Source organism: Ailuropoda melanoleuca, chromosome 1 (genome assembly GCF_002007445.2).
Source record: "Ailuropoda melanoleuca isolate Jingjing chromosome 1, ASM200744v2, whole genome shotgun sequence".
NCBI lineage: Eukaryota > Metazoa > Chordata > Mammalia > Carnivora > Ursidae > Ailuropoda > Ailuropoda melanoleuca.
In genome coordinates this window covers 79,524,443-79,538,333 of record NC_048218.1, presented here as the reverse complement: position 1 = coordinate 79,538,333, position 13,891 = coordinate 79,524,443, and the positions used below count along the sequence as shown (strand labels likewise).

Genomic DNA, 13,891 nt, shown 5'->3' with positions numbered 1-13,891 from the left:
TTCAGTCATCCTGGCTTCTTACACCCACCTTTGGGACTCCCTTCCTCTTTTGCCCCCTTTCTCTCGGACTTGAGCCCCTGCTAGATTGACTGCCGCCCTTTTTCCCTCAGCCCTTGCTTCCGCAGAAGGCAGAAGTAGCCTTGTTCAGTTTAGATTAAAAACAACTGTAGCGACAATGAAACAAGTTCTTCATCCTGCTGCACTTCGAGTAACTAAAACAGAGAGAAGGGAAGAAAACAGAAGTCCTCACCACTACGCAAAAGTGGACCCCCTCTCTTTCACACATTTCAACGCTTGAGCTGCACGCACTAAGCCAGCTGTGCCTCAAACGGACAGAACCCTCCCCGGTCCCCAGTGACTCTCCATCTCCCTCTATTTCCTCATTTCGTCGCCTCCTCTTGGATCCCAAAAGCTATCAGAGAAAAGCCCTACTCCTTGTCCTCACGTCAGGTAAGTCCATGGGCAGGAACCAGAGCGAAGAGTGACGTCATGAGGCAGGAAAGAGGCAGACCTGGAGAGAGCAGAGTAACAGATCGAAGACATCCGAAGCTGGAAGGTTTATTTAGGAACAAGGAAGGTGACTCCTGTGACAGAAAGCCCCATTGTCGATCCCAGGACATTTCCAGACTACGTGCACTGTGGGCACCTCCAAACTCTCGTTACAACAGGCACAGCACAAAGACGGGTTCTACACCTAGACGCCCCCATCCTGCAGCATGGCCTCCGCCCCCAGCTTCTCCAGCTCTTCGTTGCCGTAGCCTCTGGGACACGGCTGGTACTTGGCACCTGGGACCTCCGTCCAGGAGGAGAAGCGATGGTGCCAGAGGCTGCAGAGCCCGTAGACAGCGGCCAGCGTGGTGGCCCCCAAGCCCAGGTACCAGCAGAAGAAGATAGTGAGGAAGGCGAGGTCCCCGGGGTTTTCTGCTCTCCAGGGCTGCCCGGACGGAGGAACGTACATCATCACAGAGAGCTGCAGCATCCAGCTGCTGAGCACCAGCCCCATCCAGGTCTTGAGCACCCAGAGCGTGGGCTGGTCAGGGACCCAGACCTCGATGGTGAGCACCAGGCTGACCAGGAAGGTGGGCACTATGAAGAGCACATGCACGCGGATCTCCAAGGCGCCCTTGTTCTCAAGGTGGGCAGCCATCAGCAGTGTCAGCACACAGAAGGCCAGGGCCTCGGCTGCTCGCTCCAGCTTTGCATTCTGCCACGCTCGACACGCCTGGCTCACAATGTCCACCGCGCCGCTGAGCATGAAAAACCCGTACATGGTGACATGGTCCCAGTTGTCATAGAACACGAATGGCCGCCGAGGGTCCTCCCAGTCTACTATCCTCATCCGGTTTACTCCTGGGGGGTAGAAGAACTCAGGAATGATGCCACCCAGGGAGATGACCAGCTTTATCACCCCTTGTACGGGTATCAGCTGCCACCACCTGTGTCCTCGCTTCTCCCTTGGGGGCAGAGGGGGGCTGAGAAACCTCTGTCCCCGTAGCAGGGCCAAGGACACCATCACTGAGTAGTAGAGAGAGAAGCCGAGGAGCAGTATCCCTGCCAGCAAGTGTCCCTGGAAGGTACCCATGGTCTCGGTGCGTGTGTCGGGGCCAGCAGAGCGAGAGCGGGCAGGCGAGAAGCAACCTCACAGGGCTCTCCCCACAAGCCAGAGTGGCTGCTTCTAAGCTGTGGTGAGATCTTCCTGACCCAACTCCACCCCTACCTCCCACACAGGAGAGGACGCACGTCTGTGCTAGAAGCATCTGAGCCACTCCCTGGGTGGGATCTCTTTGGGCCATGTGGTGCTTCAGCTCGTGCTGTTCCTTACTTAGGTCAGCTAAGCTTGAGAGTCCAGCCTGTGCACCTCAATGCAGGCACGAGTTTACCCTTCTCTTCCCTCCCCTCCACCCCGCCCTCCACAAAGAGAGGGGAGGGAAAGAGGTAATTAGGGGCGGTGGCTGACTTTCTTACCTTGCCTGTCTCTTGGTGCCAGCCATATTACATCTTTTTTCCCTCACTGAAATCCCTCAACAACTCTCTGAGAGAGTTATTGTCAAACACATGTTATAGGTGACATGAAGGCTCCGAGGGGTGAAACCACATGCACAGGTATCACATCTAGCGGCTAGGACAGCAGAGCCAGGATGGGGACCCAGATCTACTCATCTGCTGACGAAGTCCGGAGTTTGCACATGACTACATGACTGAATTTTAGCTCCAACGCTTGTAAGTTGCATGATGATGGGCAAGTTACTTTGTCTTCTTCTTCTTTTTTTTTTTAATAGAAGAAAAACCAGCTTTATTTATTTGACAGAGTGAGAGACAGCCAGCGAGAGAGGGAACACAAGCAGGGGGAGTGGGAAAGGAAGAAGCAGGCTCATCGCGGACGAGCCTGATGTGGGGCTTGATCCCAGAATGCCGGGATTACGCCCTGAGCCGAAGGCAGACGCTTAACGACTGAGCCACCCAGGCGCCCCAACTTTGTCTTCTTGAGCCTCAGTTTCCTGACCAGTAGAATGGGAAAAATAATGACTTCATAGGTTTCTTGTATCAAATAGAATAAGGTATGTAGAGTGTCTGATACATAATAGACACTCAATAAATGGTAGTGATTATTAGTAATTTTACTACATTATTACTAACATTCCTTGCTGAATTCCTGTGTTGATGAAGTTGTTCAAGTATTCCTATGAATAATAACAAAGCAGGAACCATTAAAAAAAAAGTGAAGAGCTAATTATAGTTAAAAATGTTAAAGTTTTTTATTAATAGAAATTAAACATTATAATTAATAATTTATCATATTAAAATTACTATTAAAAATTAATTTCAAGAAGCACCTGGGTGGCTCAGTCGGTGAAGCATCTGCCTTCAGCTCAGATCATGATCCTGGGGTCCTGGGATTGAGCCCCAAGTCAGGCTCCCTGTTCAGCTGGGAGTCTGCTTCTGCTCTTCTTCTCCCTCTACCCCAGCTCATCTGCTCTCTCTCTCGCTCATTCTCTCTCTCAAATATCTAAATAAAATCTCAAAAAAAGTTCATGAATCTTTAAAAAAATTAATTTCAAGAGAAAAAGAAACTGTAAAATTTTACTCTATATGTGACAAATTGTTAGTCTCCTTACAATATAAAGAGCTTTTACAAATCAAAAAGTTAAAAATGAACCCCTCAGTAGAAAAATGGGCAAAGGGCGTAAAGCGGCTAGTTATTCAAGGAAAACTGCAAGTGGCCAATAGAGCTACGAAAGGTGAAGCCTATCTGTAGACTTAACAACACAAACTTCTCTTTACAGAGGATAACGTAGTTCTTACACTCGCTGTTGCCAAATGGGAAAAGTGGTAAAGAATGATAAATGAGGGGCGCTTGTGGCTCAGTCGGTTAAGCCTCCAACTCCTGGTTTCAGCTCAGGTCATGATCTCAGGGTTGTGAAATCAAGTCCTGGGCCCCATATTGGGCTCTGCACTCAGTGTGGAGTCTACTTATCCCTCTCCCCCCCGCCCCTCGCACTTGCTCATTCTCTCACTCTCAAATAAATAAATAAATAACATCTTTAAAAAAAAGAATGATAAATGATAAGCTAAAAAATGTTAAGGCTACTGCAATAGTAAATGGCTATCTAAAATATTTTTCTTTTTTTTTTCCTTTTTAAAAAAGATTTTATTTACTTATTTATTTGACAGAGAGCGAGAGAGAGCACACAAGCAGGCAGAAAGGCAGGCAGAGGGAGAAGCAAGCTCCCTGTTGAGCAGAGAGCCCCATGTGGGGCCCGATCCCAGGACCCGGAGATCATGACCCAAGCCAAAGGCAGACATTTAACCAAATGAGCCACTCAGGCACCCCTAAAATATTTTTTTCTTATTCTAACAACACTGGACCCTGAGAATTTAAAATTTTTAGTATCCAAGGGAAGAATATGCCCACCAAAGGACGCATTGATGATTTCACCGAACTGGAAGCTGAAGCAGTCACATGTATATTTCAGGCTCCTCAAGGCATGAGGCAAACAGGCAAAAAACGATATGGTATTGACTGTGGCAAGTGGTTCTGATTAACACAGGGACATAGAATTGCAGCCATATAAGGAGGTGGGGAGGAAGAGGTGTAGATGAAAAACAGGTGCCTCACCAGGTTGCCTTCTTAGGCTCCATATCTAATGGTAGTTAAAGGAAGATACTTCCTCAATCCTATGTAGGCAAGACCACCAAAGGCTCTTTGATTCATTTTTTCATTCAACAATAATATTAATAATGTCAGACACTTCAAGGTCCTGAGGATACAACAATGAAGAAGAGAGACGAGGAACAAATGAATATACAAGTAAACAAGAAAAAATGGTAGAGGGTGTTAAATAATAAGCCCTCCTCCCTCAAAAAGAAAAAAAATTAAGGCAATTGCAATGGTGAGTGAATCCTTCAGATTGATCCATAAAAGAAATAACATTTAAACCAAGATCAAATTGGCATTAGGGTCTAGCCATGCAATATCTGACTAAACATTTGGATAACTTTATCACATGAAGACCTAGAGGAGGAGATGAATGAAAGCAAAGACCCTGGTAAAAACAACTCCTTATTGACAATGTATCCTATTTCCAATCTTTCCAGTTATGTCCTTTTCTTTCTAACCAGTATCACATTTTGGTTTTTGCCATTGAGAACCTTGTTGGGGGCACTTCAGGTAGTAAGACCATAAATAATTTGTTTTTTCTTATTTATCTTTTTTCTGCATATTACAATGAGTGAGTATTTTCATAATCAGAAACTATCTGATCATTTTAAATCAATGATGCAATTGTTTAATGCATGGAAAAAAAGCTTGGATATGAATGCATCGAAATGTGGCAATTTCTACATGGTAGTTTTATGGGGAATATTAATTTGTGTCTTTTTTTTGGTATTTTTCAAATGTTCTATGAGGCTTTAGTAATTTAATTTTATGACAAAACTGTCAACTTGAAAAATTGTGTAAGAGCTCTCCTCAGTCGCTGGCATTTCTTTATACATGTATGTTCATGTGTACAATTATTTGTATAGACACATATGTATATTGACATCTTTGAAAGACTGAAAAGCACAAAGACAGGAGAGGCTTTCTAGGACCAGTCTTGGGTAGGAGACAGACTAAATCTTAAAGGAAAAGTAAAAAGTGAAACTTTTTACTGAAAAGTAATATAACAAATGCCAGTGCAGAATGAACAAGTGTTAATATTTTGTCATGTTTGTTTCCAGGGTTTAGAAAAATAGACATTCAGATCTTTCCAGTCTCATTCCCATGCCTCCCTCCCTTCATAATGGGAAACAATATCATAATTTTGGTGTGATCTTGCCTGTTGTTCTGTCATTTTATATATGTTTGCATCTAATCTCCCTGTGTCTCGTCTCTCTGTCTCTGTCATCTACCTGAGCGTTTTCTCTGTATTTCTAGTTCTGAAGAAACAAGCAACAGAAGGAGGTCTTCCTTGAACAAGGCACTGGTCATGCCTCAGTGAGAACTCATATAAGTGAAGTTCCTTTGTAATGAAGTCAGTGTGGTTAAATTAAAAGGCCGGCGGGGGGTGGGGGTGTCTCAAGAATCATGCAAAAATACAGTTGATGGGAACCATATGTCATAGTGGTCCTGGTCCAGTAAACTGGGCAAGTATACAGATGGGTTGATCCTGAGGGTAAGTAAGGTAAGCAAGGCTAACTTTTATCATCCCCTCCCAGCTCACACACACAAAGTGACCATGAGTCCCTTGTGTGTCTGTCTCTCTCATCTTCCAAGTGGACAGTTTCTTATCATCTGCTACCTTCTGAGTCATCCTGGCTTTCAAAAGGAGGCAGTGGCTGATACTCACTTACACTTGTTGACTGATAGATTAATCTTTAGCAGATGAGTTTCAGTCACTGTGATATCTCAATCAGTCATCTTAAGCCCCCCATCTCCAGTTGAAGAAAGAAAATCCTTAGCTTTGCCCAGGACAAAAGGAATTTTCAGCATCAGCCAGCAGGTGCTGAGATGTGTTTGCTATTCGAAGGGGTTCCTGAGGGTAAATTTGATTTATACTTTCTAACCCGGTGCTTTTCAAGGCTGCCCGTTAGAATCATCAGGGAGCTTTTGAAATGTTTGGGCCCTACCCTGGAAGTTCTGATTTAATTGGTCTGGGGTTCAGGTTTTTAAAATCTCCCCTGCAGACACAAAAAGACAAATACTGTATGATTACACTTATATAAGGTGTCTAGAGTGGTCAGATTCCTAGAGACAGAAAAGAGAAAGGTGGGTGCCAGGAGCTCAGGTGGGGGGTGGGGAGAGGGGAATGGGAGTTACTGTTTAACTGATACACAGCCTCTGTTTGGGAAGATGAAAAAGTTCTGGAGACGGAGGGTGGTGATGGCTGCACAACAGGGTGAATGTACTTAATACCACCCTAGAAATGGTGAAAACGATAGATTTTGTGTTATGTTGTGTACAATAAAAAACGTGAAAGCCAAACTCCTTCCTGGTGATTGTAACTTGCAGTCAGGTTGAGGACCACCTTATGCTATTTGGGGTTACTGTTAAGAGGTGGGTCCTGCCCTCTCCACTGAGTGGCCTCCCTGTCTCCCCAGGAGGCTCAGCTGGGTGCTGTTCATGGTTCAAGTGTTGCTGCTACTAGGGGCAAAGAAGTTTCACTTTTCACTTTTCCTTTAAGATTTGGTCTGTCTCCTGCCCAAGACTGGTCCTAGAAAGCCTCTCTATGACCTCTGCACTGAGTAGCAACATTTCCATGTAGGTTGCTGAATGGTAATCTCTATCAGCAGTGGTTTTATTCTCTGGTCACTTCTGATATCTGTGGCTGGAGCCTCCCTCTCCTCTCTTCCAGACTTAGGCATGCTAGGTTTGACTCAGCCCTGTCATCTGACTCACGCAGGTATATGTCACACAGGAATAACCAGCCAGTTAACATCAAATAGGGATGACCATGCGTCCGTGGGGATGACGAGTTCTTCCTATATTCTCTAATGAAATGCTTATCTATTTTGTAAACCAAACGTGAGCAGAAGCCACTCTGTCTTTTGAAATGTATATGAATTTCCTCAAGCCCTGTCCCACACTCTGGGGTGGGGGAAGTCCAACGCTCTGTCCAAGGTTCTCGAAAGTTCCAGGGCTGGGGCTTTGCTCCTGTCTGACTCTGAGAGTCTGCACTCAGCTCTGGCTGAGTTCACACTTGCAGACACACTTTGCAGCAGCACACTTTGCTCTGTTTTGCACTGAACCAGAGGGGAGACTCAGCCCCCTTTCACTGATTCCCACCTCTACCCTTTGGAAAACAAAACAAAACAAAACAAAAATGCTTACAAAAGGTGTTTATCTGCGCAGTGGGCTTTATTGTATGTGTGAGGATGATGATTGGGTCTAATGTCACCCAAAGCAAAATGACACTGGCTATTAGATATTTTGTTCTTAAAAGTCCTTTAGTGACTTGAAATTCTATTCATATAAAGTCCCCAAACTGGCAAAACTAACCCAAGATGTTAGAAGTCAGGATAGTGGTTAGCATGAGGGGGAGTGACCGGGAGGACTCCTGAGGGGGCTTTGGGAATTCTGGCGAAATTCTTTTGATTAGGTGCGGGTTACGCAGGTGACTTGGGGGAGAGCTATGGAGCTGTATACTTGATTTGGGTACTTTCCTGTATTAAAATTATGCTTCAATAAAAAATTCACATTAAGAAGAATGAAGAAAGAAGAAGCCCACCAATAATCTCATGCCCAAGAATGTTGCTTGACTCTTTCCATCCAGACTTTCTTCAATATAGATCAATATAGAGAATTCTCTCACCTACCCTTTCTCTGCACCCCAGAGGGCAGTTTTGGATTTTGATCTGTTAGCAATGTTTTCAAAGGGGACCCAGAAACATGCAGACACACAGGCACGCTGTCGGTGATGAGCACATGAGAATACAGTGCCTCACACACTCTTCGTCCTAAACCTCCTCAAAGAAATCACGCCAGTGAGAACTGGAGAGACTTGTCCAGGTGCTCACTCTCCATGGGCCTTCCCTTATTCCTTCCAGCCCTCCATATCAGCCCATCCTCTAGAACCCTCAAACCTGTCAGGAGAGAGCCTCTGTCTCTGCTTCTGACCTCCCAGAGAGGCCCAGAAACCACCTTTGCACAATGAGACAGATAGACTGAAAGACCCTGAAGCCATCCAGAAGCTAAAAGCCCCAGGTACATAAGAACATGGCTCATGGGATAGATAGGGAGTCAAACTGGCTCTCAGGACACTTCAGTCTGCCCACCAGTGGGCATCTTCAAAGGACAGCTCTGAGCCTGGATGCGCCATCCTGCAGCATGACCTCTGCCTTGAGCTGCTCGAGCTCTTCACTGGGGCCCATGGGGCATGGTGGACCTGATACCTTCCCTTTGCTGGAGGAGCAACCGTGGTGCCAGAGGCTGTGGACAGTGCCAGCATGGAAGCCTTTAAGGTCAGGTGCCAGCACAAGGTGGTGAGGAAGCCCAGGGTCTCCAGTGGCTGGAAGACACATCATCACACATGGTTGAAGTGACCAGGGAGTTGACCAACAGGCTATGTCGAAGGCCATGGTCATGGCTGCCCAGCCCAGCTTCATTGTGCTGCTGTGCTAGCCACGCATGTTTCATTACAGCCACCATGAGCTCAGCAGGAAGAATGCTAAACACAGTGACCTGCTTGCCCCAGGGCGTGCAGTGGGACTAGCACCTTGGGCTCTTCCCAGTCCACTGTCACCATCTGCTTATCCTTGGAGGACAGAAGAACTTAGTAAGGATGTTATTAAGAAGGTAACAGCTTTGGGGCACCTGGGTGGCTCAGTTGTTAAGCGTCTGCCTTCGGCTCAGGGCGTGATCCTGGTGTTCTGGGATCGAGCCCCGCATCAGGCTCCTCACTGGGAGCCTACTTCTCCCTCTCCCACTCCCCCTGCTTGTGTTCCCTCTCTTGTTGGCTGTCTCTCTTTCTGTCAAATAAATAAATAAAATCTTAAAAAAAAAAAAAGAAGGTAACAGCTTCTCCCACCTCTTCCACAGGTACCTGCTGCCATCACCTCTGTCCTCATGTCTCTTGGTAGGACGTGGTCCCAGTAGGGCAGGACACCAGCCCCGAGGAGAAGAGCCCAGGACTTTTCACAGGGAATGCAGGCACTTTCTATGCTGCCAGGAGCGCGAGGAGAGCCCAACAACGGCTGAATATGTGGGCTCACCTTTCAGGTAGGTGCTCACAGGGGACAGAAGAACGTGCCTTGATCACACCACTTTGCTCCCTGTGCTTTCATTCATGCCTCTGTTCCAGCCAGGCATTAAGCTAAGACACAAGAAAGGTACACAACATGACCATTATGTTCATTATTATGACCGTGGTACCAATACACCAGGTTTCACCAGCCTGGGGCTGTAAGTCCAACGTGAACATCTACATTTTAATGGCTCTTAGCCTCCACTTTTTCTCAGAGGTTCTTAGAATCTTGTTGAGTTTCCCTTCAGCTCCTACATTAAGGATGGTTATGGACTCTCACTGCCCAAAAGTCAGCTCTGGTTACTCTGCCAGCACATTGCTGGTCACGTGCAGATGGACTGTCCCCGCTGCTTGCTGGGCACTGACTCTCCAGCTGCTGCCCTCGGTAGCCCCCTGAAAAGCTGCAACATCTGGACCACCCCCTTCCTGCCCTTTCTTGGCCTGTGATGTCACCATCACCATCACCGCTCTTGCCAGCTGTGCTGGGTCTCTGGGGCTGGGGCTCCACAGAGAACGGCCTTGACAGCTAGGTGGGCCCTGGTCTTGCTTGGTCTAGGTCTCTGCCAGTTCTCCCCTGGGGAAGGATGCTTGTGCCAAGTGAGACAGAAACAGCTATTTTTCCTCCGGAGGGGCCTCACAGGTAGATTCTTTGGGCTCTGCAGGTCTCTAACATTCTGTGAGGCCCCTGTCTTAGGCCTATCTTCTCAAAGTACATACCTGCGGTTATAGTAGGCTGGGTTCAGGTAAGGTTGAGGACCAGCCTCCCTGTTTTTCTAAAACCACTAAGTCCCTTGGGCCCCCAGAATTTGAAGATGAGTGGGGTTTGCATGTGAGATGCCTTCCTCCTTTGTAGCAAGCATTCTCTGTGATGTTGTATTATTCTTTCCTACAGTGGCTCATGTCAGGGACCCCTAGGGTATCAGATATCTCTGTATTCTATTAACAAAGTTTAAGTTCTTGTTTTCCCAAATATACCCCAGGCCCACACAGTCCAGAGGACACAGATGGATACAGGAGAGGAGGAGCTTAGTGGACAGTTATTCTGTTTGACTGCCTGGCATCTGAACCCCCTTCCTCTGTTTAAGGAATTCTCCCACCTAATGGGCACATGGGAGGCAGAGCTCAGCTTCCCACAAGAAGCTGGAAATGCCAGGTTGGTCCTTAGTGGCCTCTCTTGAAGTGGGCACAGACCCTAACCACCTGCCCTAGACTCTGCCCTGGCCCTTAGCCCTCCAAATCATCCCTTTAATAACCCCCCTTTCTGCTAAAATCCACCAGAGATCATTTCTATGATTTCAGGCCAAGAGCTCTAAGGTGAGGGGGGTTGTCTTTACCTGGCCCCAGCTCCATCATGTCAGATAAAGGTGTGTTTGGTTGTCTCTCTTCCTCCTTTCCTTTCCCCTCCCTATCTGCCCCCCCCTTCCTGCTGATCAGTAAGGAGGAAAAAAAAAAAACCAGCAACTTCAATAGAAAAATAGGCAAAGGACATGGACAGGCAAACCACAGAAGAGAAACACAAGAAGCTACTAAGGATACAGCCAGATGCTCAAATCCCTGATAATTGGAGAAACACAAATAAAATTCAAAGCTTTGTGAGTTATCCTTTGGCACCTGTTCAGCTGGCAACCATTCAAAAGCAGGGTAATGCTGAGTTGGTGACATAGAAATCAATCATGTATCACTGATGGAAGTGTAGATGGGTACGGCCACTCCGGAAAGGAGTCTGGTTCTACTTGGTTAAGCTGAGTCCTACATTTGCATGCCCCATGACCTAGCAATCCTGCTCCTGGGTGTACAACCCAGGGAAATCATCATACAAACACATAAGGGAACACTTATAAAGAAGTTCCTTGTAGCATGTTTCTGTAGAGGCTAGTAGTTAGAGGTAACCTGAGTGTCCACGGCTGGAAGAGTGGAGCCAGGGCACACGACTGGGTGTTACAGAGAGGTTAGATGCCTTGAGTTAGGTGTCACACGGCAACAGGGTTGAATGTTACAAGTGTAGACAGGGGGAGACATAAGAAGATATATAATAGCACATTTTACAAGAACACATACAAATAAAGATGACCATTGGGGCTCCTGGGTGGCTCAATCAGTTAAGCATCTGACTCTATTTAGGCTCAGGTCATGATCTCAGGGTCCTGAGATCGAGCCCCGCGTCAGGCTCTGCACTGGGCATGGAGTCTGCTTGGGATTCTCTCTCTCCCTCTGCTCCTCCCCACTCGCTCGCTCACTCTATTTCCCTCTGTCTCAAAAAAAAATGTTAAAAAAACCCCCGAAGATGACCATTAATACAAAAAGAATGGGGGCACCTGGATGGCTCAGTTGGTTGGGCATCTGCCTTTGACTTGGGTCATGATCCTGGAGTCCTGGGATCAAGCCCTACTGAACAGGGAGTCTACTTGTCCCTCTTCCTCTGTCCCTCCCCGCTCACTCTTTCTCTCTGTCTCTTAAATAAATAAATAAATCTTTAAAAAAATACAGTAAAAGAATGACCTGTAGAGAGAGAGGAATGAGAATAGAGAAGAGGAACAAAAGAGGACACATTAATCAATAAAATAACGGAAGGACTTTGGATATATGGCATGGACTGAGCTATAGAAGTAATTCAAGCCTCTCCAACCAAAGCAAATAAAATGAAACAGACAAAAACAACCAACCACAAAAGAGAAAGCATGATGTGTACATAAAATCTTGATCACACAGGGAAGACTGTGGACTCCATTGCAGGTACTGAGAATGGGCCACGTGAGACAAGGCAGGGAGAGACCCTGTCCATGTTAGGGAAATCAGAGCAGGCTTCAGGCGAAGGCATCATGTCTGAGTAAATGTTATCCACCTAAGAACAGGCCCCTTTCCCAGGTGGCTCCCTTCAAAGAGGTCTGCTCACATCATAGAAGAGCCTGTCCACCCACTTATATAGAGCTTGGGATCAAATCCATATCAGATTAGCACAGCAGAAGCCCAGCAATCACTCCAGCCATGCTCATATATTCTGATGGATGGTTAGGGAGACAGGAAGATGGCCTCCTGGCTGGGCCCAGAGCCCTCTAGTGGACCTAGGGGCATGTGCTAGGCCATCTCCAGCAGCTAGTTACAAATTGCTATCCATATTATAATGCCTTCCCATATAAAGTTCAACTGTGAATAAATAAAAGGAAGGATCTGGTAGGAGTTAAGACGGTGGAGAAGTAGGGGACCCCTTTTTCAGCCGGTCCCCTGAGTCGAGCTGGATAGGTACCAGACCAGCCTGAACATCCACGGAATCAGCCTGAGACGCAGGAAGATACAACTGGATCTCTACAAATGAACATCTCCAGTGCTGAGTATTGAGGTATGAAGCGGGGAGCTGTGAAACCGTGCACAGATATCGGAAGATAAACAGAAGGGGGAGGGAGCCTCTGCGTTTGGGCGCCGGGAAGTGGTAGCCACCTGCACGGGGGAGCGGGCGGACTCGCGGACGGCACCCGCAAGACAGCAGACTGAGACTGTGAGCCGGAAACACGTGCCACCAGACTTCTCACGGAACTCCGGAATTCTGGTGTGCTCACTGGATCCAGACTGAGACCGGGAGCTCCAGGAGCGCACGCAGGGTGGCTGGCGGCTGGCGGCTGGCGGCATTAGAAACACAAAGGACAGAGATGCGCCGGCCCTGGAAGTGAGGGCTGGGACACCGGGTGTGGGGCGCACATCCCGGGACGCTGCAGGGTTGAGCAGCACCAACAGAATCAGAGTTAAAGTGGCCAGAACATCAGCGGAGAACGGTCCACGATCCCTCTGTTCTGAGACAGAGGCTGAGATTCGGCCACTGCTGCTCTGACTCTCAGAAGAGGCACAGCAAACCGCCAGGGAAAGCCGCCAGAGAACAAAAGCCTGGAAATACCGGCTCACAGCGTGCCCATCCCCATCCCCCCTCTCAGGGGACATGGAGACTCTACCCAAACAGGGTTGCCTGTGTATCCGTGCGGCAGGGCCCTCCCCCAGAAGGCAGGCTGAAAAATCAAGAAGCCCACATCCTGGGGCGACTGGGTGGCGCAGTCATTGAGCGCCTGTCTTCTGCTCAGGGCGTGATCCCGGCGTTCTGGCAAGGAGTCCCTCTTTGGGCTCCTCCACTGGNGGCTCCTCCGCTGGGAGCCTGCTTCTTCCTCTCCCACTCCCCTGCTTGTGTTCCCTCTCTCGCTGATTGTCTCTCTGCCACATAAATAAATAAAATCTTTAAAGAAGAAGCCCACATCCTTAAGATCCCTATAAAACAAGGGCGCATGGCCTGGGTCCCAGTCAATAATTTGGGCTCTGGACAAGCCTGCAACCTCTCCTCATCAGAATGACGAGAGGGAGAAGACCCCCGCCAGGAAAGAAAAGACAGTGAGTCTGTGGCCTCTGCTACAGAAAAAATGGATATGGATGTAACCAAATTATCAGAAATGGAATTCAGAGTAACAATGGTCAAGATGATGTGTAGACTTGAAAAAAGTATTAACGAAAATGTTACTGAGAATATAGAATCTCTAAGGGCAGAAATGAGAGCGAATCTGACAGAAATTAAAAATTCTATGAGCCAAATGCAGTCAAAACTAGAGGCTCTGACGGCCANCAGTCAAAACTAGAGGCTCTGATGGCCAGGGTCACCGAAGCAGAGGAACATATTAGCGAATTGGAGGATGGGT

The 13,891-nt window shown here is 47.5% G+C and overlaps 1 protein-coding gene across 1 annotated transcript; it reads right to left on the bottom strand.

The window, feature by feature from the left end:
- Nucleotides 1–355: 355 nt before the first annotated feature.
- Nucleotides 356–2,263, bottom strand: LOC100465057 (transmembrane epididymal protein 1A). Its single transcript, XM_002915660.4, has one exon. It carries the CDS (start codon nt 1,580–1,582, stop codon nt 695–697), a length of 888 nt encoding a protein of 295 aa, XP_002915706.1. The 5' UTR covers nt 1,583–2,263; the 3' UTR covers nt 356–694.
- Between the last annotated feature and the right edge of the window lie 11,628 nt (nt 2,264–13,891).

Coding starts and splice junctions, on each gene's coding strand:
- LOC100465057 (XM_002915660.4), bottom strand. CDS start 1,582: ATGGGTACCTTCCAGGGACACTTGCTGGCAGGGATACTGCTCCTCGGC.